General features: G+C 37.1%; 1 protein-coding gene across 1 annotated transcript; it reads left to right on the top strand.

The window, feature by feature from the left end:
* Window positions 1-256: 256 nt before the first annotated feature.
* Window positions 257-23,629, top strand: LOC139718758 (MAM and LDL-receptor class A domain-containing protein 1-like). Its single transcript, XM_071630222.1, has 24 exons — window positions 257-349; window positions 742-906; window positions 2,288-2,378; window positions 3,073-3,228; window positions 5,238-5,357; window positions 5,860-5,978; window positions 6,787-6,942; window positions 8,050-8,239; window positions 9,687-9,833; window positions 10,412-10,509; window positions 11,595-11,759; window positions 12,854-12,974; window positions 13,515-13,631; window positions 14,645-14,785; window positions 15,441-15,715; window positions 16,571-16,787; window positions 17,315-17,452; window positions 18,123-18,220; window positions 18,694-18,855; window positions 19,611-19,785; window positions 20,739-20,828; window positions 21,222-21,315; window positions 22,100-22,181; window positions 23,540-23,629. The coding sequence occupies exons 1-24, from the start codon at window positions 257-259 to the stop codon at window positions 23,627-23,629; spliced, it is 3,300 nt and encodes a 1,099-aa protein (XP_071486323.1).
* Window positions 23,630-27,840: the final 4,211 nt, after the last annotated feature.

The raw sequence follows: 27,840 nt of genomic DNA, 5'->3' as shown, positions 1-27,840 counted from the left end.
CCTACCGATTTGCAGATAAAGCAGAATCTTGTTTTGAAATATCTTGCTGACATTTTTTCTTTATCAAATGATATGATATGCAGATATGAATATACTTCTCAATATATCTTTATTTTTATGGGAGTGGTGTGATTACATTTTCAAATCCAATTAGAATAAACCTATGAGAAACAGATAGCAATAATAATCAATGACGATGACATCACTTTAAAAAAGAAAGAATATCATATATTTCATCCTAGGTTTCTACTTGGTCATGGACTCCAGTCTGACTGGTCTGAGTGAAGGTTCCAGGGCCCGAGTCATAAGCCCCGCCTACCAGCTGGTTGACCCCTCGGTCACATGTCGGGTGAGAGTAGTCACAGATTAATATTTTACCATTTTGTGCTGGAATAGTAATACAATGTATGTCAAGATGTTTGGCACTTGAACAGAAAGAATAGAATCTTTGTGGTATTCAGCCCTTCTTTGAGTGACAGATTTGATATAGCTATATGTTTTTACAATTTATGTACCTTGTAGCCAACAGAATTGACTCAAGTGCTTGTATTGCTGGCATGAAAAAAAAAGATAAAGCCATTTGCAGTTGACTTTTCAGTTGCCATTTAATCATATTGATAAACCAAGGTAACCAATACTGTAAGTATAAATATCCAGAGAATCTTACCATCTGTGCTCACCCATATATGAACTGTGTGGAAAGTTTTCATTGTACCTTCTCTTGTGGCTGTTTGTCCGTAGTTCCGTTTGTGGTATCACATGTTTGGCAGCGACATCGGCACCCTTAATATCTACTACCGGACTGCTGTAGGGGCGTACTTTACACCCCTCTTCTCCAAGTCAGGTCATTCCAATGATTACTGGGAGTTGGCAGACATGGAAATCACCTCAAGTAGCAACTTCCAGGTAATATATCTGAAGAATATCTCATTTGTTAGGGTAATGAGGCAGTAATAAACCATGCCTTTCACATTGTACTGTTCTAGCTCTGCTTGAGTGTATATTATGGTAATGTGATTGAGTATGAAAAATAATTTGTAAGTGTTCACTATACATAACATACAAGTACTGATAGAAGTACACATTGTATTTGGTGTACACACAGATTGAATGAAGGCTACACATTCCTCCAGTACAAATGAAATGAGAAGAGGTACAAGAAAAAAATAACAATAATGAGCCTTTACATATGTGACCCGCTGCAACAAAAGGATCCAAAAGTCGGGGGAGGACAATTTTCTGAAAATGACATGACATTATTCCCTTACTTTTCCACTTTAATGTCATACATAACATGCCTCAATAAAGTACTCAGTTGCGGAGATATCAATGATTTTATTAGCGCATGTCAAGTGGCTTAGGAAATCAGCGTTTCGAGAAAACCGCTTTCAAAGTTTCCCTTCCGACACTGTCATGATCAAGGGGAAGCGAGACAGTTTTCACTGTTTGACAATAGAAGGTACGCTCCTAGCAACCTCCGCGATGTTCATTCAAGCTTAGCACCAGCGGTCTACGCACGACCAATCGGTAGCAAGGATGCAATGCACTGACCAATGAGATCACTCCCTCGTTGCTAGGGGCAGAGTCTAGCTGCGGCGCTAAATCCAAATCTTCGGACATGTTTCTGTTCCGTTGAAAGTCAGAAAATCATGGCCCAGAAAAGGGCTATTTTCTTGCCTTTCCTTGTATTATTTACCTACGAGATTTCGGCAGATGACAGAAGATATATTAGACTACAAAATTTTCTCAAAGACAGAAATCCGAACGTTTTGACCTATTTTGATGATCTGACTTCAAACTCGATTTTCTCGGCTCACCTGTCAGCGACTTTAGGATCCTTTTGTTGTAGCGGGTCACATATACATGTACCATCAGATGTGGGAAGAAAATAATCAATTTCTCTGCCTTGTAGTTTTAGATTTTATTCATTGGATGGTTATGTGAAACATCTAAACAAATAAGTATGTATTATTTAAATCTGTCTTTGCAGATCTAGTCCTAGTTATCCTATCTGGTTTGTCATGTTTCTAGAGTAATAGCAAAACTCAAGTCTTATACAGTTTGAGTGAAATCTTCATACATGTTATGTGCACAGGAATTACATACATTAGTACAAACACCCTCCTGAGAAAAAAAGAATTGTAGGAACACACATCTATCATCATTCTGCAAATATCTACACATTCTGTTTCCACTCTCAACTGACAGAATATGTACATTTGTATTATCATGTTGCCGTAATATTTTCTCTTTCTATCACTCATTCTCTCTCTCCATCTTGTCCTAGATTGTGATAGAAGCAGTGCGAGGGGACGGACCCTATGGAGACATAGCCATAGATGATACCTCGGTCACTCCACAGTGTGTCCGGGCAAACTGTAAGTCTCTTTACAGTGATATTATGTATAAGGGTTAACGTATTTAGAAAAAAAGAGCAAAACAGGGCTGAAATTAGCCTTAAGTTGAACCTTACTGCCAAAATTCAATCAAATCATGGCTGCCGTTGATTGTTCACTAGTCAACATTGCTCAGAATAGTTGAGAGAAAATCTTTGTTAATTTGGTTTCTCAGTTGAAAAAGATAAGATAATGAAAAATATTCAGTACCATCATTAGTGTGTTACAACCGTATTTCATTTCCAACTGCACAACCTACAGAAACTCAGAATAAACTTATGTTTCAGATCTGCCTTCAATTGTTGTATATTTGCGTTGGACTTTTCTTTTATGCTAGTGATCTCTTTTGAGTCGCTGTCTTCTTGAAGACATAGAAACAAAACAAAACCAATTAAGATACTCATAGTGGAGTTGCCTTGTGAGAATCTAGTGGTGAGCGAAAAGAATGTACTCTTCTTCCAATATCCAAAAGGTAGATATGAAAATTCATTGCATTTTTGTATTTTTGTTTATGTTAATGAATATTTGAAAATGACTGTACCTTATAGTAACCTGTTCAGCACCAATGTAAAGTATACTCTGGCTTGAATGTGTAGAAATGAATATGATAACAAAAATTAAAGTGTCCCCCAGGGTCATATGTATTATGTCTTTTGTTGCTTCACCTCCCTCTCAGCTGACCTACCCACTGGGTCCACCTCAGCACCCCAGACCACCTTGGGTCCATGCGGTGCAGGCAAGTGGCAGTGTTCTGACTCAACATGTATTGATGTGGACAAGCTGTGCAACTATGAGAATGACTGCAGCAACGGGGATGATGAGGCTTCATGTGGTAAGATCAGATGAAGGCCTTCATGATTAGTCAATCTTAAATAGCATTAAGTAAGGGATTTTTTTTAATGTCCTGTAGGATAACGATGTGCCAGGACATTAGTGTTATAAAATATCACTTGTGCACATAGATTGTACATCATTGATTGATGAACATCCAAGTGGACCCCATGGAAAACCAGACTCTAATAGAGCAGCTGAATTTGGGCTTTCCAGCCATTTTCTGAGATGAAGAATGAGAGAAACTAACAAGACAAAACAAAAATATCTGCATTCAGGTTTGATGAATATAAAAAGTGTATTTGTAGTTGAGATGAAGGTAACTTTAAAGGGGATGGCTAGTAACTGATCAGTGGGAATCAGTGGGAATGCTGGAGGGTGATTGTTTCAATCCTTGTGGGATTAAAGAGTACACTATATATCTATTCTTGTGTGAAAATTATTTGCTTCAGAATGGTCTCATATTCAAGTAATGTGCAGTTTAATGTTTCCAGGTAAGCGTCCCTGGTCAGTGACGGGGCATTAATCTGCAAATTACTTGAATATGAGACCGTTCTGAAGCAAATAATTTTCACACAACAGTAGATATATAATGTACTCTTAAATAAATCCCACAAGGATTGGAACAATCATCCCTCAGCATTCCCACTGATTCCCACTGATCGGTTACTAGCCATCCCCTTTAATGATAATTTTGATCATTATGGTAATTGCTTTGATAATGGCAACAGTGATGATTATGATGGTAATGATTGTGATGGTAACAGCAGCAATTATAATGGTGGTTGTGGTACTTATCACAATGGTAATGCCAATTGTCATAGTTGTTATAATGGAAACAGCTATAGCTATGTCAAGTAATGGTCAGTGATGATATGATGGCAATACCAATACATTGTAGTTGTGATATCAACAGTGTCAATAATGGTTGAGGCAGGGACTTTGTTGGTTACAACAATGATTATGATGGTAATGGTGATGATTTGATGATAAATGGCAGTGATTATGATGGTTATGACGGTGATGGTTAGGGTAGTAATGGTAATGATTTTGATGTTAGCGATGATGATTATGATAAAACAGCAATGAACATGTTTATTGATCCCAATTAAGAGGTAATGTTTGTAATGGTAAGGATAACAGGTATGATGGTAATGACTACAAGATATGTTGGTCAAGATTATGATGGTAACAGTGTAATGATTATTATTATAAAATTGACAGCAATAGTTATGCGGGTAATGGTGATGATTTGGTAATTCAATTCAATTCAATTCAATTTATTTTCATATTTCTCAATGAAGGAATGTACATCAAATATAATAAAAACATAGTGAATCATAATATGCGGCTTGGATGCACGGTAAATTAATGTAAACATATAAAACATAGCGGTCAATCATCGTACGTTTGGTTCTATGTATAACGCTACAGAAATATGATGGAACTTACTTAAAAAGCGAGCTTATTAAGCGTAGGTCCCAAACTCTGAACAGAGTGTAAGATACATATGAGGAGCACGGATGCAACGTAGGACCAAAATAAAGAAAAACAAAAATGAAAGGCAAAAATACCCGGGACAATAACAGAATCTTCTCAATACAAATAGTGATAGTAATCATGGCAACAAGTATGATGGTATTATTGAAGATTATGATCATGGTTATTGCAACAGTTATAATTATGGTAATGGTAGTAACTGAGGTGTCAAGAATTATAGAAACCAGCAAGAAACAAAATACTTACAGGGATGCTATTGTTATGCTAATGATGATAATCATGTTGGTAACAGTGATGATTCCGTGTATGAATTTAGTAACTATGGTAACAATAGTCACTAAGAATGATGGTAATATATATCAAGAAGATTAGAAGATTCTGTTATTCACACTGATAACCAATCATTTTGTTGATTTGTAAAACAAAATGTCATTTGATTGTGTCATTGAATTATAAAAGTTGGCTTAAATATTATTTGCAATTTCTACATCAACTCTATTCCCATGCCAGGTTCATGTGATTTTGAGTTTGATCAGTGTGGTTACCAGGACGACAGCTATGGGACATACGCCTGGACTAGGGAACAGGGCAGTTTGCTGAAGGCTGATGTGTCCCCAAAGTTTGCTGGTGGTAAGTCCTTTCTCAAACATCAATGTACATTGTATGTCACAAATATAAATAATTACAGATATATATAATTATATCTGAAGACTTATTATGTACATGTTTGTAAGTGTACATGGTACAGTTTTTAACTCTGGTACCTTAACTAGTAAACCGCATATTCCTTGTTTTAACTTTCAATAGTGACATACATTATTTCTTGTGTTAAATGGACCACATCTGTGGTGTCCATGCTGTTGTTTATGTGTGTATTACTTTGTAAAAGAGTAGAGGATAATAGCTGTCACTGTAACTGCAGAAGAATTACCTTGTTTGTGTGTTTACCAAGTGTGCATGCATTCATGAATTTATGAATATTGCACGAAATACATTCACTTCAAGGTGATCTATGTACACTACACAAGTTTTTTTATTCTTATTCAGTTGGTAATTGATACATTCATGTGACATTTTGTACATTTGTATATGTATTGGATTTCTCTCCATTCATATTTTGTTCCCCCTGTAGGTTTCTATATGAAGATTGGAAGTGGAAATGGCCAGTTCAATGAGCAAGCTAGACTTGTGAGTCCAGTCCTTCCTGACACGGCTCCGGGATGCACTGTCAAGTTCTGGTTTATATCACAGGTAAAAAGTCTCCTGATGAAGTCTAGCATAAATGAATCATTATTACCAATTGAGGAAGAGCTGGTTTTACTATAACATGCATGAATTTTGCTATAATAGACACTTCAAGTTCAAGAACTTGAAGTTTCAAGTTTATTTAACCAATTCATTAAACATTTGACATTTTACAAAAGGATACAGCATTAAGAATAATGAATGGTTTGGGACCCCAAAAGAAGCAGAGCTTGTAAAAAAGGGGTCCCGGATTAACATATAAAACAAAGCAAAACATACTAAAGTTTTAAACATATTAACAAGAAGTATAATAGTAACATATTTACATAGGACAAATGCAACACAAGCACACACACACACACATGCGCACACACACACACACACATTCAATCACACAAACACGTGTCACAAAAACTCTCATGTACATACATATAATTTACATGAAATTGCAGAAAGATACTTTCTATTTTACTATACTTTTAAATACAGCTTCCCTGATCATTCTTGTTTTACAAATTTCCCTCAAGATAAATGCGACATGTACGTTTAAAGTTGGATAGTGATGAGGCTGACCTAATTCTCAATGGCAAATTATTCCATTCTCTAATACAAACATATACAAATGAATTTTGGGCAGTATTCTGTAATGGGTTACAACATTCTTTAAATTCATCTTCTTTCTTCCAAGTAATTTAATTAAAATGAAAGGAAATGGAACATCTTGCAGATATGAATGTAAAGTTGCTTCCTGATATATTCATCCAGTGTTTTATCAAATTTATGAAGCCGTATTTCTGCATTCTGTTTTAATTAGATGGCCTCTTCTACACCTCGCACTGAGTTCTACCTCCAAGTCCACCAAATAAACAACCCCGCCGGGTCAGCTGTTGTATGGATTCCACCCTCTACGTCCACCACTGCATGGACACAGGCTACTGTAGGCCTGGGACGCCAGATAAACAGCTATCAGGTAACGGAAAGGAAGGAGTTTAAGAATCCAGGCTGCTCTTGTACTCTCAATACTCTGCCCTCCTGCGTTCCCCCCCCCAAAAAAAACAACAACAACAACAACAACAACAACAACAACAACAAAACAAAACAAAACAAAACAGCACAACAATAGCTACAGCATGACAACAACAACAACAACACTAAAACTCAGAAGATGGCAACTTCTCCCCAAATCACAGTGCAAAAATATGTACCATGACAAGCCCAAAATCACACTCTCTCAATAGGCCTTGTGTGCATTATTGGCTCCACATCTCCTAGATAAATAGGCTCTAGACTTGATGCTTGCATATCAATCCAACCAAAATACAACACAATGTTATCTTTCTAAACTTCTTTCAAATCAATCACTCATAACAGAAGCTCCCATATTAACTACCTGTGTAATCACTGTATCAAGAAATGAAACCACTGCTGGTAATCATACTTTCCCAGTAGTACCTCCACAGTCATGGAACAGTCTATCCTACATACCATCATCCAATAACAAATACCACATGTAAAATCAAGAAGCTTGGCTGTTGGAAGTACAATAATTATTATGTAGTACTGGTAGCTACAGTTTTGTATAAAGATATGTAGTGAGGGCCTATGTTGGACAAACTATTTGTAGTGCAGTGCTCTATGAGTTTGCAATATTTGGTCATCATTGTTTGGATATCTCTGATTCTTTTTATTCACTTTTCTTAAGGATGAGGTTAAGGGAATGAATGCTCAGTTTCTCACATCACTTTTAAACTGCATGTCCCCAGAAAAATATGACAGTGTGTAGTGGAACACACTTACATTTTGCTTCAATTTTCACAGTGGAATGGAGATACAGAGTTTGCCTGTCTTAAGGAGGGATATTTTCCAATTACATAAGATCATGTTTGTCATTTCATAAGATATATATTTTGCATTACAATGTAGATATCTCTCATCAAAAATATATGACTGCACTGTATTGTGTAACTGCAGGGATTGTTTTTTGTGCTTACCCTTTCCTTGCTGTGTATTCACACTTTATTTAGATGCTTGCATCCTCTTGATGAATTATTTCTTTTTCTTCTGTATTCTCCTGCAGCTAAGATTTGTGGTGTTTATAGAGGACAGTACAGATGTGATTGCCATAGATGACATCACGTTTGAAGGCTGTAAGGTGGAGTCCTACGAACCCTGTGAGTTTGTGTGTGATAACCTCCTCTGTGTGCCGTTCTATGAGAGATGTGACTACTCGGACGACTGCACTGACGGAACGGACGAAAGGAGCTGTGGTATGTCCAGCTGGAATTCACTTCCATTTATTTCTGTCATCTTACCAAAAGCCAAAAGGCACTATCTAAATTCTCAAACTCATACTAGGCAGGCTTAAAAAGAAATGAATGAGTAAAAAAGATAGATAAGGAATTGAAGCACCTGATACTTACTATAGCACCTTTTTGTGTCAAGTGCAATACTGTATGTACGTGTACATGTGGAGGTACATTGTAAATATAATTCTCAGCCGAATGAAATATCATTATCATTCATGAAAATGCAATCTCTGTTTATATCAGTTACATTTGATAACTTTGTGTCGTGTAAACGTCCATATTTTCGCACAATTAATTCTTTTGCACTGATCTGCTTGAAAACATATTGGCGAGTTCTTGAATTCATGCTGCACAACTGTCATCCAATTCAAAATGTGCAGAGAAAATTGTGCAAGATATTTTAGAGGGTTTAGAGTATGCGCTAGTCAAAAGTAGCGCAAAATCCATGAAAATTAATGTACCGCAAAAATTTATGCATTTACAGTACTGTATACGCCGAATATTTCGCGAGGTTTTTATTGTTGCGAATTTCACGAGTCAGGTGCTATTCGCGAAATTAAAGACACACAAAAATATTGACTCTGATCCCAATGTGGATGTGACATACGCATGTACATTTCTCCATTCGGTATAATACTCCACGATCGCGAATTTAACCACTCGCGAAATTGTCGGGAATTCCCGATTCGCGAAAATTTAGACTTGCGAAATATATGGCATATACAGTATTTCATCATCATGGTTCAATTTTATTGCTTGTCCTTCTGCATGCTTCAGTAAATTCCTGTCCATTTGTTTGTGTGTGAAATTTGTGTCCATTTGATTCATTGGTACAGAGAGGGTTAGCCCATTCCACACAGGAACCTGGTGGCCTATGTATTGAAGGCACATGGTCCCAGTGGTTTAGTCAAATGTGTACGCGGGTGCACGGCGCAAGTTTCCTATAGAGACCTACGCTATCGACTCCTCTTTAGCGCTTACGTCTGTGACCCATTTCCCCGAGTCCGAAGAAGTCCGATCCACTGTAGTCAGTGGTCCGATCACAGTTCGGCTCATGATTCGGCTGAGGGGGATGACAGCTTTAGCAAACTTATTTTGTGGTGTCATAATAAGAACCACATACTGTACATTGTATGCACGCACCCTGGCATTACTACAGACTGCGTGATGCACAGAGGAGATAACGAGACAACGTTACCTAGCAACACCTACGCGCTTTACTCTTGATGACAGCTCAACTTCGGCAATCTTCGCATCAATGCTAACGGTGATCGGCGGTATCATCAACAGCGCCCTCTACACTACCAGGACTATGCGCCTTTGAGTCTATGGGGATTTCAGAATTCAGTATCAAACAGATTAATGTGAATCTCAAATATTTGACATTGTTGTCACCTCTTGGTTGCAGACTCCTATGACAGGTGCGACTTTGAGACTGATCTGTGTGACTGGAAGCAGAGTAGTGATGATGATCTAAACTGGGTGTGGCTGACTGGTAACCAAGGGGTGCAGGCTGGTGCCCCTGGGGTAGACCACACCCTAAACACTGCATTTGGTAAGCATCTCTTGTGTTCAGTACCTCAGCGGGGTAATTCAGTGTGGTGTGTCACTGATGTTATGAAAGTGTAGGAGGAGTCTGTCGCAACATATTATTAGATTCATTGAATGTGCAAATATATGAAACCCATCTCCATGATTTGTATTCTAGATGTTGAAGTTTGGCTACAATTTTGATATGTGATGTTAATGTTTGATCTGAATGTATATTTCTTTCAGGTAAATTGTATTTTAATCACAATTGATTCTATACTCACAATACATCATTGTAAGAAGTAATAATGATATAAGTACATGTATACATTCATGACAATGAAAACGTATTTGTAACAATACAATATTCCACTTGAAGTACACTATAGCTTCCATTATTCCATGTTTTTTATTGTGCGTTTGTAAGTATGTAATCGTTATATATTGTTGCCCTCTTCTGTACAAGGAAAATTTTATCTTATTTCAATAGATTTCATCACAATTTGCCTAATTGTTATGTTCTGTTCTTCAGGCCACTACCTGTATCTCTACACCTCTCAGAGTGATGCCTAGTTGTAATTGTTGTTATGTTCTGTTCTTCAGGCCACTACCTGTATCTCTACACCTATCAGAGTGATGCAAACAAGAGGGCTAGACTAGAAGGACTAGTCTACTCAAAGCCTCAATCTGGGGACTGTCAGGTGAGTGGTCAAAGGTCAAGGGTCATTAAAGTCAAAGGTCAAAACTTCAATGAAACAAGAATTCACCTGTTGTAGGATGGCAAAATGTTCAAAGTGGAAAGGCATAAAGACGGTAATGTTATATTTTGAGAGAGGGAAGCAACAAGAGAAAGCAACATGTACGTACAGTTGTACATTGTACATGTATAATAGTATGTACAAATCCCTAAGCAATATACATTTATAATGTACTGGGTATGAGGAACAAAAGGAAGATAAAAAAATAGTAGTAAAGATCTGTCAGTCACACTATCGGGAAAGTGACAGAAATAAGCATCCACATAGTTCAGACTATTGATTTGTTCAAATGTTTCTGTAGATTATTTTATCAGCTATTTTTTGAACAAAACATTTGCCCATATTTACATTCATTATATGATACTCATAACTGGGAACACACATACATAATCATAAACTCAAACATATCCCTACAAGTGTATCTTTGTAATTGATTTCATAACGATTAACTTTTTGATACACGTGTATGAGTAACCTATTTCTCCACTAGAGTTTAAAGAGGAACAGTTTACATTCAGAGAAATTATCTCATCTCAGAGCACAACTTTACCGGTCACACTATGAATATTGATATCTCAATCTTGCATGGGGTTTGATGGACCAGCCCAAAGGTTAACCCATTGAAGCTTTATACTTGGTTTTGCTACATTATAACATGCATTTCCAATGAACCCAAGCCCAAGTACACTGTACATATTGTACATTGTACACTCAGGTCTAGCATTCAACAAGCATGGACAATAACAGATGGACCATTTTGAACACTGTGTGCTTGTAGGACCTATAATTACCTGAATACAGGGAGGTATATGGAATTGCATAGATCTTGTAAGATTACAGTCTCTGTGTTGACCAAACTACCTTTTTATCTTTTGGTAATTCTGAAGATTACCTATTTTTTAATGATTTATTCAATCTTAATCTCAGACTAGTGTTTCGTGATGAGGTTAATTCTCTGAAATATGAGGGGGAATTAGGTCAAATTCATTTTCATCTTTTTTGTGTGTTTTTGTAAATTTTCTTCTCAGATGAGGTTCTGGTACCACATGAATGGGGTCAATGTCAATGAACTCAGAGTCTTGACCTTGGTCTCATTATCTGACCTTCCTGAGAGTGTCTGGTCACTGACCGGTCCACAAGGTGACCAGTGGCTGAGAGCTGTAGTCTTCCTGGACATCAGCAACAAATTCCAGGTGAGAATGTTGTGTGTGCATACACCGTACTTGAACCCACCGTACTTCAACCCTTTGATGATGAGCTGATTTTGCTATGACACTTTGCCCTACTATCCAAGACTAGTTTTCAACAGGTTAAAGTGGATAGATAGGAGTTATCCTGTGAGCTTTGTGATTATGTGATTGATTCTTCTACAGATGCAGTGGTAATCTTGATGGCAAACATGGTATTAAGATATCTTTATGGATAACAATGTGAATAGATATTCTTATTAGATTTCGTTGTAATTCTATATATTCTGAGAATATTTTAAAAACCTTTTGTGTGTGTGTGTGTGTGTGTGTGTGTGTGTGGCCCTGTGATTGTAATTTACTCTTTATTCTTACATTGTTGCAAGTCTGTGATCTTGGTCAAATTCTAAATCTAAGTATAAACAATAAAAAGCTTGCAGTTCATCTAAGCTTGGTTCGTCTGATGTTGTTATGATGTGATTTTGCCAATAACTGACTATATTTTTGCTAAACCATAACAATAAAGGTCAAAAGTTGAGGTCAAATTTTTATGTTGTGTATATGAAAGATAACTGAAATACAATGTACAGTACATGTTTATGTTTACTTGTTATTGCCTCAAGGTTGCTGATAAAATGATTATTAGACGGTTCTTGCTAGGTCATCATTTAGCAAAGGTTGTGATGGTCAATGTGGTACAGATGTACAGACAACAGGGGTAAATGGTGCATAGTCTACACTGTTACAAGAGCTAACATTGCAATTGTGAATCTTTTTCATGCATCAAGAGTACATGAGTCAACGCTATTTCCCATTTCTCCCTTTGCAAGGTTTTGGGAGAGACTTTTTTTTCTTTATGACATTCAGTAGAAGGAATACATTTTGCAAGAGCTATGAAACATAACAAACGTGGCAAACTTCTTGGAAACAGATGTTTCTCTTGTTTAAAAGAAAAAATGTTTCTGAAATATATCAAAGATAGGCTGATGTTTTGAAGTGAAACCCACATTAAAACAAGACTGAAGATGCATTGACATTATAGCAAGAGATAGACTCAGTCTTTGGTGTGAGTCTGAGTGTTCGTGCTCCTACCCATGTAGGTTTTGATTGAGGCGGTTGCCGGCGGCGATGATGACAGCATTGGTATAGATGACATCTCTTTCACACCGGGATGTGTAGTCTCACCTGACCAGACCCTGCCCATCAAAGTCACACCCACAAGTGAGCTGTCTCTCTCTGCCTTTAATAGTCTACACTGGCTCTACTGTGTTGAGTGAATGAATGCAATTTTCAGACTTCATTCTTTTTCTGTCTTCCTGTTTTTCTTTGTTTGTTTGATACTGTAGTTTGTAGGAAAACATTGTACAGTCATATTCAGACACCTATCTCCACGTTTGTTTAAGCCTTAATCTTGCAACATAATTCATTGCATATATTGTGTAGATGTAAACAGTGAAATATTTCATTTGGATTTTCCTTTCCACCCTTTGGGGAAGGGGTTTACATACATGTACATGTACTTACAAAAAAAAACATATATATACATATACATGTACAGTGTATATATTTTGATAATCTAATGGGGTTGATTTGAAAATACATATTTATGTTGGACAAAAGTAAAGTATTGCAAGCAAGTAGAGTTATTGTAGCAATGTTTACAAGAGATGGCTGTCGTATTTGACATTCTATCCATTATTTATATGTACATGATATTTGGATGCTGTAAATCCCTGTATGTTTGTTTGTCTCCACACACAGGTACACCACACTGTGATGTAGGCCAGCGATTGTGTGGGGACGGGTCATGCATTGCAGCCAACAAGTTTTGTGACTTCAGATATGACTGTGATGATGGGTCTGATGAAGCAGACTGTCGTAAGGATTGATTCCAACCTATCAATAACTCTCTTTGTGTACCATGCTCTTTCAATTCAACCACAGAGTCTTAATCACTAGGTCCCAGGTTCAGGTCTATTGGCAATAGTAGCCATGCTCATAGGCAAGACTCTTTATCCTCATTGCATATATGTAGTCTAAAGAAGAGACACTTAGCTGCCTGTCTCTCATAGTACAGTAGTAACGAAAGTGTTTTATTTTGTAAGTTTTTTGTGAATGATTGTTTGTTTCATTTCGTAAATCAAAGTCATGTTGATACTCATGCACATACTCAAACTCAAATTTATTGTATAAAGTTGTGCTAAGTAGGAGAAATCTAACTACACTTCTGTAGTCAAAGGGAAATTAATCTAATATATGTGTATTTATTCAATGAATGCAGAAATATTACAAGGGTGCATCACTTAGGTTTGAGGAAAATCAGAAAATCAATTTGAAAATTATGAGATCTTTTCAAGTTTAGGTTAAATCTATGTGCCCTCATTGCTAGATAAGGAGACTAAAGCAGAATTAATATCTTCACAGGAGGGCAATGATACAGTGATTATATAGAGATAATTCCACAAATTTAATTTTCAAAGAAAGGTAAATATTTCTGTAATAATGGCACCAAAACTTCAAAAATTTGAAACATGTGGTATGATTTTCCTCAGACTGTACTGATGTGTGCCACTAATATTACTGAGTGCATGCAGTAATATTACATGTATATATTTGGGATAAATTTCTCTGTAAATTTAGCATGTGTCCACCAGAGAATAGTTACCTGGCTGGACTTTTTCCTGAAGAGTTTAGCAGGTTCAGTAGAGGATTAGGTAATAAATTTTATGGAAGTGTAAAAGTGTGCTATGAACATAGAATTTCCAAGTATCATTAATATCTCAAAGTGTTTTTATTATGATTTTTATGTTGAAGGAAAAGTGTACACACAGACAAAAATACTGCATACACACTTTTGTATGTCTGTATATCTTTTGCAAATTTCTCTTCAGCCACGGTATGTAACTTTGAGTCAGACATGTGCTCCTGGCAGCAGAGCCTCAACGATGGTTTTGATTGGCTGCGGTACAACGCCTCCGAGTCTCAGACATTCATGGGCCCTCAGACGGATCACACCCTCAACAACCCTCAAGGTAAACAGTCAAAGCCTGTATGTTGCCAGAAAAATTTTGGTAGCAGCACCACTTACCATGATAATTTGTGTGTTTGTTTGTTTTGTTGTTATTGTTGTTGTTGTTGTTGTTGTGGATTTTTTTTTTTTTTGGGGGGGGGGGGCTTCTTACCTTTTGGTCTACAGCAACCTAAAGGAAATGAATCTTGGACATAGTCTGTGGGAATTTCAGATTCTTGTAGGAAACTACTGTGCAACTGATACATCCAATTTACTCATATTGGAGTTAACCATGAATTATAACGGGAATCTTAAGATTTTGCTTTTCAAATTTCCTCTTTTAAGCAAATTTCCTCTTTTTTCAGTACATAGAGTATAGTCAACTGTGAAATATAAGAAAACATGACTGTGAAGGTATTTATCTGTCATTTGCAAATATCTATCAAAGGTTGAGACTTTAAAGTTAACCCTTTGAGGATGGTTTGATTGTGCTACAACTCGCATTTCCCATAGACACTTACCCGAGTATACTCCGGACTCGCCCTCAACGGATTAATACTAGAACTACGAACTGGGACAAACCATCTAATCTAAACAGCTGATAATGTGATGTTTGTGAAATCAAGTTTTGCCATCACCATTTGTTGACCATTCCATATCACACACACCACCAACAGGAATATACTATTATGTGGACGGCTCCCAACTGACCGTACCGAGTGCGGTCAATGAGTTTGCCACTCTGGTCAGCCCACGTTTCTCCCAGGCAGGCACCACCTGCTCTGCCTCTATCTGGTATTACTCCTTTGGTGCTGAGTTTGGGCGCCTGGCCCTCAAACAAAAGGTGCTCACAGAGGAGAGAACAGTGGCCATTGTCGATAGCGGGAATGCAGTGGACAATCGCTGGACCAAAGCAGAGATTCAGATCCCAAAATGTGCAGCAGACTTCCAGGTAGGAATCTACAGCCATATTCGCACACACGAAATGCTTTAAAATTACTAATGTTTGCGTGCATTTTAATTTTGCGAATTTCATGAGAGCCAGGATTTGGAAAATTAAAATGCATGTGAAGGCTCTTGTCTACACTACATGTATTGAATGCCAGAGGCACTTTGCGAAAATTTAATGCTGTGAAAAAGGGCCGTCGGCTCCAATTTGTGAAAATTTCATGCCGCTTAAATATCATGTTTTACAGTATCTGGTTTTGGCATCGCAATGTGAAAAGTGATTTCATTTGCCACAGTTTACTCGTAGCAAAATCAATCACTCAGCTACATTTGAAATGCTTCAGATTTCCATACTGTGTATGCCTAAACAATGACTGAACATGACTCCGCCACTCTAGTGTGCAGACCTAGTGTGGCGAGTTGTATTATGAGACACAAAGTAAATAGTTCTGGGCATTTGTTAATGGGACTGACTATCTTTGCAAGTATTCAGGTTGTTCACATGGAATTGTTTGTCTCTGTTGCAAAATTTTCAAAAGCATCTTGCTTGCTTAATTGTTTAAGTGGTTCTTATTAAGTTGGCAAAATGTTTCAGAAGATTTAAGTTTCCTTTTGTCTCCCAAATAAGCAAGTTTTTTTATTTCTTCCCAATTATTTGCCAGATTTGATGGATCTAGCCAGTTTCACTTAATCCTCCTCCAATAGGAGACATATGCAAAGAAATTCAGAGTTGCCAATTTACCAATGACATACGACATTATCTGGAGTAGATTACTCCAGAACTTGATTGGTGATAAAAAAAAAAAATGTTAGAGTAACTTTCAATGAGAGATTAAACTGGTTCGCCCATTGTGTCCAGGTGCTGATTACAGCTGAGAATCACCAGACGGCGCCGTATGCAGGTGGCTTCGCCATCGACGATGTCAGGTTCGACAATTGTGCCTATGATCTAGCAACGCCAGGGGCCTGCCCCGTTGGTCAGTCAGCCTGTAGCAGTGGCCAGTGCTATCCTACAGAGTACCAGTGTGACTTCACTAAGGATTGTTGTCTTGATAATTCTGATGAGACGGACTGTGGTAAGTTGGCAATTATTAAAAAAATTCTACAACATTTCAACATTTGAGTGTTATACATGCATGTTTTTCAAAATAGTAGATATGTTGTACCTGTACTTTTGTTGGGTATTGCTAGTTTTTTTTGTACAGAAAGAAATTTATAGTGTTGACATAGGAAATATTAAAATGCTAAATGAAGAATCACATAGCAACACTGATTTATTTCATATGTACATGAACATGATTCTATGATAAGGCATTGAATAAGATTGTGCTGGTATTGAATGCACAAAAATTATTTTTGTAATAATGCAGAAATTATAGAACTGAATGTTTAGATCAATTGCTACTCCATCACATGCTCATAATGCATCATTCACACTGCGATTGATAGTAATATGCTTTGTTGGTGAAAGAAAGTCAGGAAAATAAGGGAAAAAATAACACAGTTACAGTCAAGGATATGACAAAATATATACATGGCAGATAGTAGTACATGTATTTAGATAACAATGTGTATTTGTACTTGTCTTTTGCTTTGTGTTCAGCTTCATACGCACGATGTGACTTTGAGTCAAGCCTGTGTGGCTGGGTGCAGATGACAGACGATGATTCTGATTGGATGAGGATTCAGGCTGCCACATCATCCTCACTATCATTTGATCACACACTGGACAGCAGTACTGGTGAGATTGATATGTATTCACACACTGAATAGCAGTACTTTGTGAGAGTAATATGTAGTATATCTGAGAAAGGAAAGGGGACATATTGATTCAATTAGATTTATTATTCTACCTTTTATCGAAGCATTTATGCAAGAAATGGGGTAATATAGGAAAGTTATAGAGAAATTTGCAAGCTTTGGTATTATATAATAACTGTGAGGAATTGAATTGCATATGAAGCTGTAAACATACTGTAGCATATTGTGATTCATCCATTGGTTTGTGCACTGTTGTGCATTCAAGCACAATATACAAAGTTAGTAAGCCATTGACTGAGTTGGGCATGCAAACATACCACACAAAGAGTTCAAGTTACAGTCATGACTGCAGTCAGAATATGAATAAGCCTGCAGATAATGAAACACTGATGAGCTTTCGTCACATAGCCTCAAGAAGTAGAACTTGAGGAGGTATAATGGTACCATAAAAATCTAACATTGAAACTAGATGAATGAACTCTCAGTAAATTGGATACTTTTGATGATGCCATGGACACTGCACTTATGACGATGATAGTGGTGGCAATGATGAAACATGGAGTTTGTATGTTTGCCCTTGTTTTACTCACACAAACTTGTTTAGTGAGCAGATGACTGAAGAGAAAAATATTCTTTGTTCTCTTACCCAGGCTCTTTCCTTGTGGTGGATCAGTTCCAGCTGGCTGGCAGTGGTAGTACCGCCCAGCTTGGTAGTTTTGTCATCAGTCCAGTCTCCTCAGGCTGTACAGTGAGTCTGCAGTAGATGTGAAACTGTTATACCGCCCTCTCTTGACAAGTACTGTATAGAGGGTGACTGATGTAGACCATTATGTTGTTGTTGTAGTAAATTTGTGTTTTATGTCTATATTTTATTACTGATTTATAGTCTTACACCTTTCAGTGTATCATTTTATTATGGTATGATTTGCATAAGTATCATATTTTTTGTTAAAAACAAAAGGAAAAAAGAAAAAAATGAAATGAAACCCAGAAGTGGCACCAGAAATAATAGTTGCACCTAAAAACACTTCTTTGTAAAGAAGAGTGAAAGAACTCTGTAGAGTAGAGATTTAGTTTGTCTTATGCATGATATTTCGTGAGTTATAATTGTATACCTGTATCTATGATCAAGCTTTAATATTTGCATGAAGGTGTCATTTTCATAATACAACGTTTTCACACCATCACGATACCTTGCTGTGATATTTTTTCCTTAACCAGATGAGGTTCTACTATTACTTGAGTGGGGATGATGCTACTCTAAACATCAAGCTCATGACCCTAGTAGGAGGCCCTCTAGAGACCAAATGGAGTATGTCTGGTGACCAGGGACTGACGTGGAATAGAGCCTCATTACCACTCACCAGCAGTGTCCTCTTCCAGGTAAGATTCATACTCAATAGTGTACAGACGCCACTGCTTAGAGGGATGGTATAGTTTTGGTTGAGATGGGAATTCAGGTTTTAACTTTTAGTGAGATGATTAGAAACCAATTATATGAAATATCAAAGAGCATATCATTCTAAGAGGAATTCAAATTTATTAGATGGAAATCGGTTTGGAAATTGTAAAGATATCAAAAAACAAAGCAAAACAAAGTGGTCCTAATAAAAGGTGGGATGGGTCCCACCTTATATTAGGACCTCTTGATTTAGGATATCTCAGCCATTTCAAAACCGATTTTCATCAGATAAACTTTGAATTTTTCTTAGAATTGTACATGTATGCTCTTTAATATTTCATTTAGATGTTTCTTTTTTAATGATCTCATATAGAGGTAAAACCTGAATCCCCATCTCAAGCAAAGCTATGCCATTCATTGGACAATTCTGGAGTGAAAGTTTTGTCCAGATTGAAAAGAAGTCAGCAATGTAGTCATCAGTAGACAGCATGAAGTTTAACAAATGAGATCACATGTCACTCCAGAATGTATTCCAATCAAGAGAATAATAATATCACAAGCTATTGAATCCTGAACCTTCACAAGGAAAGCACCAGGGTGCTGTCCTCTAGACCATAGGACAGCCTACCCAAGATCACATGAAGATAGTAGAGGATGACAGTGCAGATGATGATGAAATTATGTTTAATACCTTCAGAGTAAAGTTTATCTGTCATATTCTCCAATCTGTGTCCAGATTGTTCTGGAAGGGGTCAAAGGTGATGACCCCGGCTCCTTCCTGGCAGTGGATGATATGTCCTTCACACCAGGGTGTGTCCAGTCCAGCTCACCTCTACCGGTCAGTACCACCACCCCACCCACTACCAAGGCAACCACTACCAAGGCAACACCTGCCAAAACTACATCTAAAGGTGAGCCACCTGATTCACCTGTAGACTTCTTTTGATTCTTTGTCACCTGAATTGCTCGTAGTCACCCCTGTGTGTGAGTGTGTGTTTTTGGTTGCAGGTGTGTAAAAATACTTTTGTAGGATTTTTTTTTTTTTTTTTTTTTGGGGGGGGGGGGGTGGGGGGGACTGGTGTACATCATCCAAATATCACCTTCTCCTGCATGCTGATTTCAAGAGATACGTGATCAGTTTGTCCAGACACGCACAAATTTGACGATGTGTGATTTTTTTTCTTTTCTTAACTGCTTCCTTCAATCAGTGGAGCTTGACATTAGGTGCTAAGAGGTTAAATATGTGATAGAGATACCTTTAATGTGACCATGCCCTCTTTCAATTCATGCCAAACATTTACCCTTTGAAGCCTAGTCATGAGATACTTTAGGTTGGGCAAGCATCTATGGGAAAGTGTGTCACAGTAAAATCAGCTTGTCCCGAATCAAACTCTTAGATTTGGAGTATTTGGATTTTTCTTTTAATTGTAATCCGATGTATAACTATGAAACAGGAATGTAATGTGGAAACAGGAATTTGTGTATAGTTTCATCATGATGAGAAGAATAGATAAGTTTGCATGACGGGATCATTGCAAGAATTTGTCAGAGTTGTCTCATAGGGAAAGTATTTCAGTATCAATGTGTTGATAATACATTGTATCATTAGCTTTATGAAGTAGCCTATAGTGTCCATGGCATTTTGTAGTCAAGGTTGCAAAATCTTGCTATCCTATTTCTGTCTTGTTTGCTCAAAGGGTTTTACAATTTCAAGATTCAAGCTTCAAATATGCTGAAGGTGTCAAGAAAATTTTGTGATCCATGCCCGTATTCATAATACTGATATGCTTATGCCTAAGGTTAAAGAATTTAAATTATAAAATTCCACCTTGCCATTTTTCCTCCTCTTTTTTTTTTCCCCCAGCTAAAACCATGCCACCAGGCAGTACTGGAGGAACGACGGTAACACGGCGCTTGCCTACACCAGACAGCCAGACTGGTGACAAGAATAATGGTAAGTTGAATACTGTAAAAGTGGAAATTTTCGCGGTGTTCAAATTTTTGCGCATTTCGCGCAACCAGAAACTAGTGCGAAAATAAAAGCTCGCGAATATTTCTGCTTGCCATAATGTGCCTGTGCGTGATGTCTTGATTCCGCGGAATTAAAAACACGCGAAACTCTTCCGACCCGGCCAAGCGCGAAAAATTAGTCACGCGAAAATATCCACTTTTACAGTACTCTTTATGTTTGAGCAGTGTTTTTAATCAGTCAGATATAAGTGAAACAAATCCCTTGTTTTTATGTTGTTGTTTTTTCAATGTATTTTTTTTTTTTTTATGACATGCACCACAATTTTGTTGGGATGAAATTGTAAGGATTTGTGTTGTAAAACTTCCATCTTTACAGATACGGTTTACATCGCTGTGGGAGTCGTGTTGGGAGTAATGATCATCCTTGCTTTCCTTGTTCTGGCTTTCCTTCTGGTCTCCAGAAAGAGACAGTGAGTTTCAGTTACATATAACAACATGATCTTTAAGCCTTTCTGTACCAGAAAGGACAGAAAGGACTCTGGACAGTGTGTACAATGGGGTTTTCTGTACTAATCAGCACTCAATGCACACAAATGGTTATGACTTTAGAATCACTACTGAATGCAGCTATTCGAAACACGCTATTGTCATTGCAATTTTGATAGTCAGCCACATTACAAACAAGTGCCGTTCATATTTCTGGACTGAGTGCAAGAAGAGTCACTTGAACAATTTTACATTGAACTCTGATGTACATTTTTGAAGTATGTAATTTATTTTGTGCTGGAGAGTATTTGATCAAAATATGATGTCATATTAAACCAGCCCCAGGGATTAAACCAAATAATGTAAGCTTTTTCTGCCCAATGTGTATGCTTTGTAAATAATGTCAAGTGTGTGCTTCTAAGCACATGTACCATGATCGAGTACATGGACCCAAAATGTTCCAAATGTCTATCCTGTATGTGTAGCATTTGTCTCTGTGTACTTGGCCGACGTCGATACTACTCAATGGCTCCTTAACACAAACTGAGTTTATGTTCAATACTGTACATACTGTCACACACCTGAGCATCAATTCAAACCATCCCAATGCCTGCCGAGCTGACACAAATCAACATAGATTGCTCTCAGGTATGGTCTGGTACAATGTACATATATAGAATTCAAAATCAAGAGTTTCCAGAGTTTCACACCCAGAGTTGGAAGTTTATGCTCATTTTAAAGACATATTTTTCTGTAATGATTTGTCAGGAGTAAGACTGTAGAGGAGACAACAGTTATTCCTGGCTCCATGGAGAATCCTGGATATGATACAGACCTTGGAATCACCACGGTAACCACAAAGTCCTTTTTCAAACTTCTTACACCTTGTAACCTTCTACAACAAGCACAGCAGTAGTTAAGATTTTGCTCATGTCCAAAGTTTGAGAACGAAGACTGATGAATTGTAATAGGTTTTTATAAATGCAGAACAATGATATTTTTGTCACATGTTTTTTAAAATAGTTTGACACATTGAAGTATTTCATCTAGAAGAACAATAGCAGTTTTGTTTGCTGATGATAATAAATTTCAAGTAGCAGTATCATGCTAGAAATGAGAAGAGTTTGTTATTGCTATCTCTCTTGTATAGTGCATCTATCTGGAGTGTTGTTTCTTCTTTTATGTTTCAAAATGGTGTCGAGAGATATTAACACACCAACTAAAATCAGAAGTAATGGTATAAGTTCATCCTATGCTCAAGATAGAAATACCCATTGGATCATATTGATAGCAAGACTTTGATTTGTCTCATTCTTCCTTGACTGTAGTTTGCAATGAATGATATCAATACAGAGATGTTTGGAGCAAGTGGAATATATGCAACAGGTTTACCGGTAAGTGACTTCAAAATGCTTCAATACGTTGATTCTCGACATACAGTTAATACCTAGTGGCAATATTTCAGTTCATTTTGGCAAAATAATGAAATCAAAGAAATAGTATGTGTGAAATCCCTTTAATTGCAGGCAATTGAGATGTTGTTTTGTATATGATGAAAGACTTTTGCAGACAACATTTAGGTAAGATTCTGGGGTATATCCCTGTGCTAGTGAGAAGATAGAGAATGCAGTCATTATTTGTAATTCACTGAAAAAGAATTAAGCTCATATTAGTTTTGATTGACAATGTAGTTTTCCGCATCACTCATATTTTATATGATACATCTTGCATGTTTATTTTGTTTCTTATACTGGATTTATACCATAATAGCGTATTGAATTGTAATGGAAACTGACTCTATTTGATAGATGATGTTGGTAAATACTTAATGATGCTTGATTGAAAGTAGTAGCATTATGAAGGGCCTGTATGAAGAGCAAAAATAATCATCCCAAGTCAGATTATCTACTCAGATGCGTTGAAGGCGCATGGAGGAAAATATGAATTCATTTTGATGTGGGATGCAGTCTGAAAAATGCAATCTGCAAAATGAAGTCGACATTAATCCTTAACGTGCCAAGACCACATTTACATGTCTATGACTGGGTGTTAAATTACTAGCTCACAGCAGAATGCCCAACTGGAGATATGTTTTGGGGGTTACATGAAGATTTGTAGAGATGATGTACATATTCATATCATATCACATCATTTTCATATATCTTACTCTTCTATCTCACTCTCCTTTTTCTCTCCCCCCTAATACAGGATGTAGAGAAAACAGACCAAGATGGAATCTCCAACCCAACCTACAGTCATCCCGCAGAGTTCCCCATCAATAATGACACGCAAGCATAGTCAAAGTCACATTTTAAACATAACCATCTCATGTCAACATGATTCCAGTACTCGAGTCCCATTCACATCTTAAAGATACCTATTTCTTGTTGACATTATTCCAGTACTTAAGTCCCGTTCACACCTTAAAGATTCCTATTTCTTGTTGACATTATTCTAGTACTTAAAGAATGTATGAGATATCTTCTACCCTAGTCCAGACTGTTTGTCAACATGTGCAAGGTTTCATTAATATTTTGTTTCATGTACTATTGTCATATACATGTACCAACTTCACCACACCTTACAGAAATTTTTATATAAGAGAGCAGGAATACAATAATAGTAATACAAAGAATTGAAGGTATGAAGTAAAAGATATCCACTCTCGAGTTTTAAACTGTGAAGAAGTCCTCCATTGGACATTGATGTGTGTAATGTGTGACAGGGTTTTGCTGTAAGAGGTTGACTATTAATGTGTGCTTCTGCCTTGCTTTTCATTTTTACACCTTAAAGCCAATGTTTACCAAGAAATACACTGTAGGACTTCTCATAGACTTATTACGTAGAACAACCATCAGCCTTTGGATATAGGTTAAACCATTTGCAATCATATATTGTATTTTATTATAACTTTATCAATAAATACTCTGACATATGTGTTCATAGAGTATGTTTATAGAGTCATTTCAATTATGTGATTGGCGTAAGTGTTAGTTTGCGAATGGTGGAGTGTACTCATGTTGCATTTTACAACCATATCATGTACTCATGTTGTATATCACTTTGCAAATGTTGAGCAAGTTTACCCATGACACAAAGTGTTCATTGGAGATGATACCTGTGCATTTGTTTCAAGTTAGCAAAGCTAAAATACTACTCACAGAAGTGTTTCATTAAAAGAGCATTGTTGGTGCATTTATGAAGATCGGATTAGGACCATCAAATTCATTTGTTAAAGAGATTGCAATGTCAGGAAGAAATTGCTGAATGTGTACAGATACAATAATGCAAGATGGAGGAATACGATGCAAAATGTATAGAGGCGAGACTTATTTGCACAAAGTTAAAATCTGTGACCATCTACAGTGAGAAAAACTTTAATAGAATGATATAAACCAACAATGAGACTGAATGTCTGAATTTTGCTGTGCTGATCTATGAATTTCGTATTGAGTTAAGGCTGTGAACATCGACCACCATAGTTTTTACTATGTGGGCCCTTTTACATGTAACCCAACAAATTACATTTACAGTTGTATTGGAATACAGGCAGATAAAACTTATTCAGTCTGAGAGGTATAATTAGTACACATATTTGACTGATCTTTTTGTTTCGTAATCATATGTTGTATATCTTGCTTTCTAAATCTTTCTAGGTACTGAAATACGCTGCATGGTTTCATGAGGATGAATCTCATAACATGCAGTGAATTTTAGGAGTTCTGCTAATTGTCTACTTTGTTCAAGAGTGTCTCTCTGCAATAACCTGTCATAAAATGTGATTATACCCCTGTGTCATGAATGTTGTGCCAATGGTATCCCTATTATTATCATCTTGTGAAAAGTAATGCAGATGTTAACATTATTAAAGTGTGAGTTGTTATTAAACAAGAATGTATATTACAGTAAAACAAATGTCAGTCATTTGTGTGTTCAAATTTCATTTATTTCATATTATTGCCAAGACCTTTGAAGCAAATATGTATACATTAACCTTTGATTAAAAGAAAATTATAAAAAAAAAATAAAAACATATAATTTACATCATGAAAACTGCATTTACATTCCAGGCAAGTTGCAGCCACTTCACACTACTGATGTATTATCGAATTGTCATCATCAAGAAATAAATACTGTATTCACACATGTACATGAATCAGAAGAAAATGTACACTTACATTGTGTATAATTGGATATACAACAGGTGTGTAATATATAACACTCGAGTACACATGTAGTAAATAAATGCTGCATTAAGAGACCTGTGTCATGTGGAACATATATCAATCTATGATGAAAGAATACCGGTAAATATTGAAAGAGAAAACTGGTTTAAAAAGAAAAAAAGTAACTGAATGAAACATTGCAATATTCAACAACCACATGATGTGCATATTATGTTCCTTCAAGGAAATACCCTGCTGTTTTTTCTTTGTCTCTATATGTTTACCTATCTTCCTTTCTCCATGTATTTGTTATATCTTCACCTCTCTCTCTCTCTCTCTTTGTCTCTACAATGTTTCCATCCACTATCTTTCTATTTTAGACATATCTCTCTCTCTTTCTACCTCCCTGATTATACCTATCTGTACATTACCTGTATTTTACTACTAGATTGCCCTTACTCTGAGCTCCAGAACAGTGGGCCAATATCTAAAAAAAAGAGAAAACTAATCACAGTATTTGATTTGCATTATCGAAATAATCTTCAGTACATGTGTAATTGGTTATTAGTGGTGTTCAAAAAAAAAAAAAAAAAAAAGGAAACAAAATCTGGAATGCTCTAACAAGACAAGTTAAACCCACTGGGTCAAATGAAGACTTTGGTTTTACCAGGAAATGCAGTGGAGCAGAACTGACATAAGCCTCGCATGGACTGAACTTAGGGCGCGTTCGAGCGCTCTCTTAAAGTGAACTGTACCGTACCGTACCGCGCTAGAGGAGCGTTCGAACGCTCCTTAAGTGTACCGTACCGTACTGTATCGAGCCAAAAGTGGATCACTTCCCGATGTGCTCCAAAAGCGTACCAAAGCGTACCATAAGTTCGTTGTAAAGCATGCGCGTATCAAGCGCATACGTCACAATGCAAAAACATCATTCTCTTTGTTCGGGACAGCTGTAAGTGTAAGCGCAAGGTGAATGACCTTCTCGCTACAAACAAGCGTGACCTTTTCTAAAAATAGCTCGTGCGGTACGCTTTCTCCACAGAGCTTTCGAACGCTCCCAAACTGGCACAGTACGGTACGGTACGCTTTGGTTCAGTTCGCTTTGGTTCGCTTTAGAGCGCTCGAACGCACCCTTAGTTTCACAGTACAGCAGCTGCTGTATCAGTTTTTGTACTAAAGCAAAATTCATTGTGGAATTGAAAAAAATATACTTTGTATTTAGAAATAAGGACACTTATACATGGATTATCAAAAAAATAAAAAAACACTAAAAGTATGTGCATCACAGACACTGACAATTATGGCCTATAAGACAGAATGAAATAAGTTGAGAACTTTTTTTTTCAAAAAATGTAACATATGCCTATATGATAACTAAAATTGCTCACTTATAACGAAAGAGTTGTATCTAAAACAGTGCTAATCTCTTCACAAGAAATAAATAAGTAAAACCGATACTTATCTAGCATGTGGTCTAAGGTTCCCTTACAGCTCCTATGAGAACTACATGGACATTAAAAGAGGTGTTCACCATTCATGGAAAAGTTTGACCTGTTGCGAGGAATCTTGTGGGTACCGTTTAGGGCCTGTGGGAATTTCAGAATCTTATGGGAACAAAATAATGTAAAGTCCCTGTTGTGACGTTGAGTCCGCTTTGGTACACCCATCATGGTCTTAGCTAATGTTACGACATGATGCATGGTGCATTGTAACACCTCACCAACCCAAACTCACAACAGATGTTCGTAAAAGGCCACTGCACACTACAAGACTTTGCCACGATTCACCAGCCGTACAATCTAAAGACCGAAAGTGTGACGTCACCAGCCTTGCCTGGGTCTCGGCGCCAGCCATAGAGAAATGACATGTTGACTTTTCACGACAGATTGGGGACTTTCAGCCAATCACGCTGCAGTATGTACTGACGCCAGTACAGTCGTCAGCCTATACAGCTACATAGTGTATGTCGGCTGATCGCAGTGTGCGGTGTGTCGAGTCATGCGACTGGTCTTGTGACCCTGCTTTCCTCCTCAGTCCTGCGACCGGTAGGCTATAGGGTCTGTATACTGGCATAAGGCCGGGAAAAGTGACACACACAATACCTTTCCGAGAACGGATTATGTCATGATACATGTCTCATGGGCTGTGCCTTGTTGGCAGAATAATTCAGCTTCAATCAAGGAAACAAAATAATGGGAATGCAGTAGGAAATTATGATCACAGGGGGCTCATACGTAACATGTTTGGGAACAAGGAGCTACTTTGCATGCTATTAATCTTCCAGACTAAAAAATATACTGGATGTTCAATCATTGATACTTTCCCGCATATCGATTAATGTCT

Source organism: Diadema antillarum, unplaced genomic scaffold (genome assembly GCF_040938485.1).
Source record: "Diadema antillarum isolate AM-2024a unplaced genomic scaffold, OU_Dant_1.0 scf00000099, whole genome shotgun sequence".
NCBI classification, from domain to species: Eukaryota; Metazoa; Echinodermata; class Echinoidea; order Diadematoida; family Diadematidae; genus Diadema; species Diadema antillarum.
The sequence above is the reverse complement of the archived record's forward strand: the minus strand, read 5'-3'. Positions and strand labels throughout refer to the sequence as shown.

What these genes read in the sequence shown, in the direction of transcription:
- LOC139718758 (XM_071630222.1), top strand. Translation starts at nt 257, where the DNA reads ATGGACTCCAGTCTGACTGGTCTGAGTGAAGGTTCCAGGGCCCGAGTC. An exon ending in CACCCTAAACACTGCATTTG is followed by an intron (nt 9,834 to 10,411) that starts GTAAGCATCTCT and finishes TCTGTTCTTCAG; the next exon opens with GCCACTACCTGTATCTCTAC. An exon ending in CAGTCTCCTCAGGCTGTACA is followed by an intron (nt 18,221 to 18,693) that starts GTGAGTCTGCAG and finishes TTCCTTAACCAG; the next exon opens with ATGAGGTTCTACTATTACTT.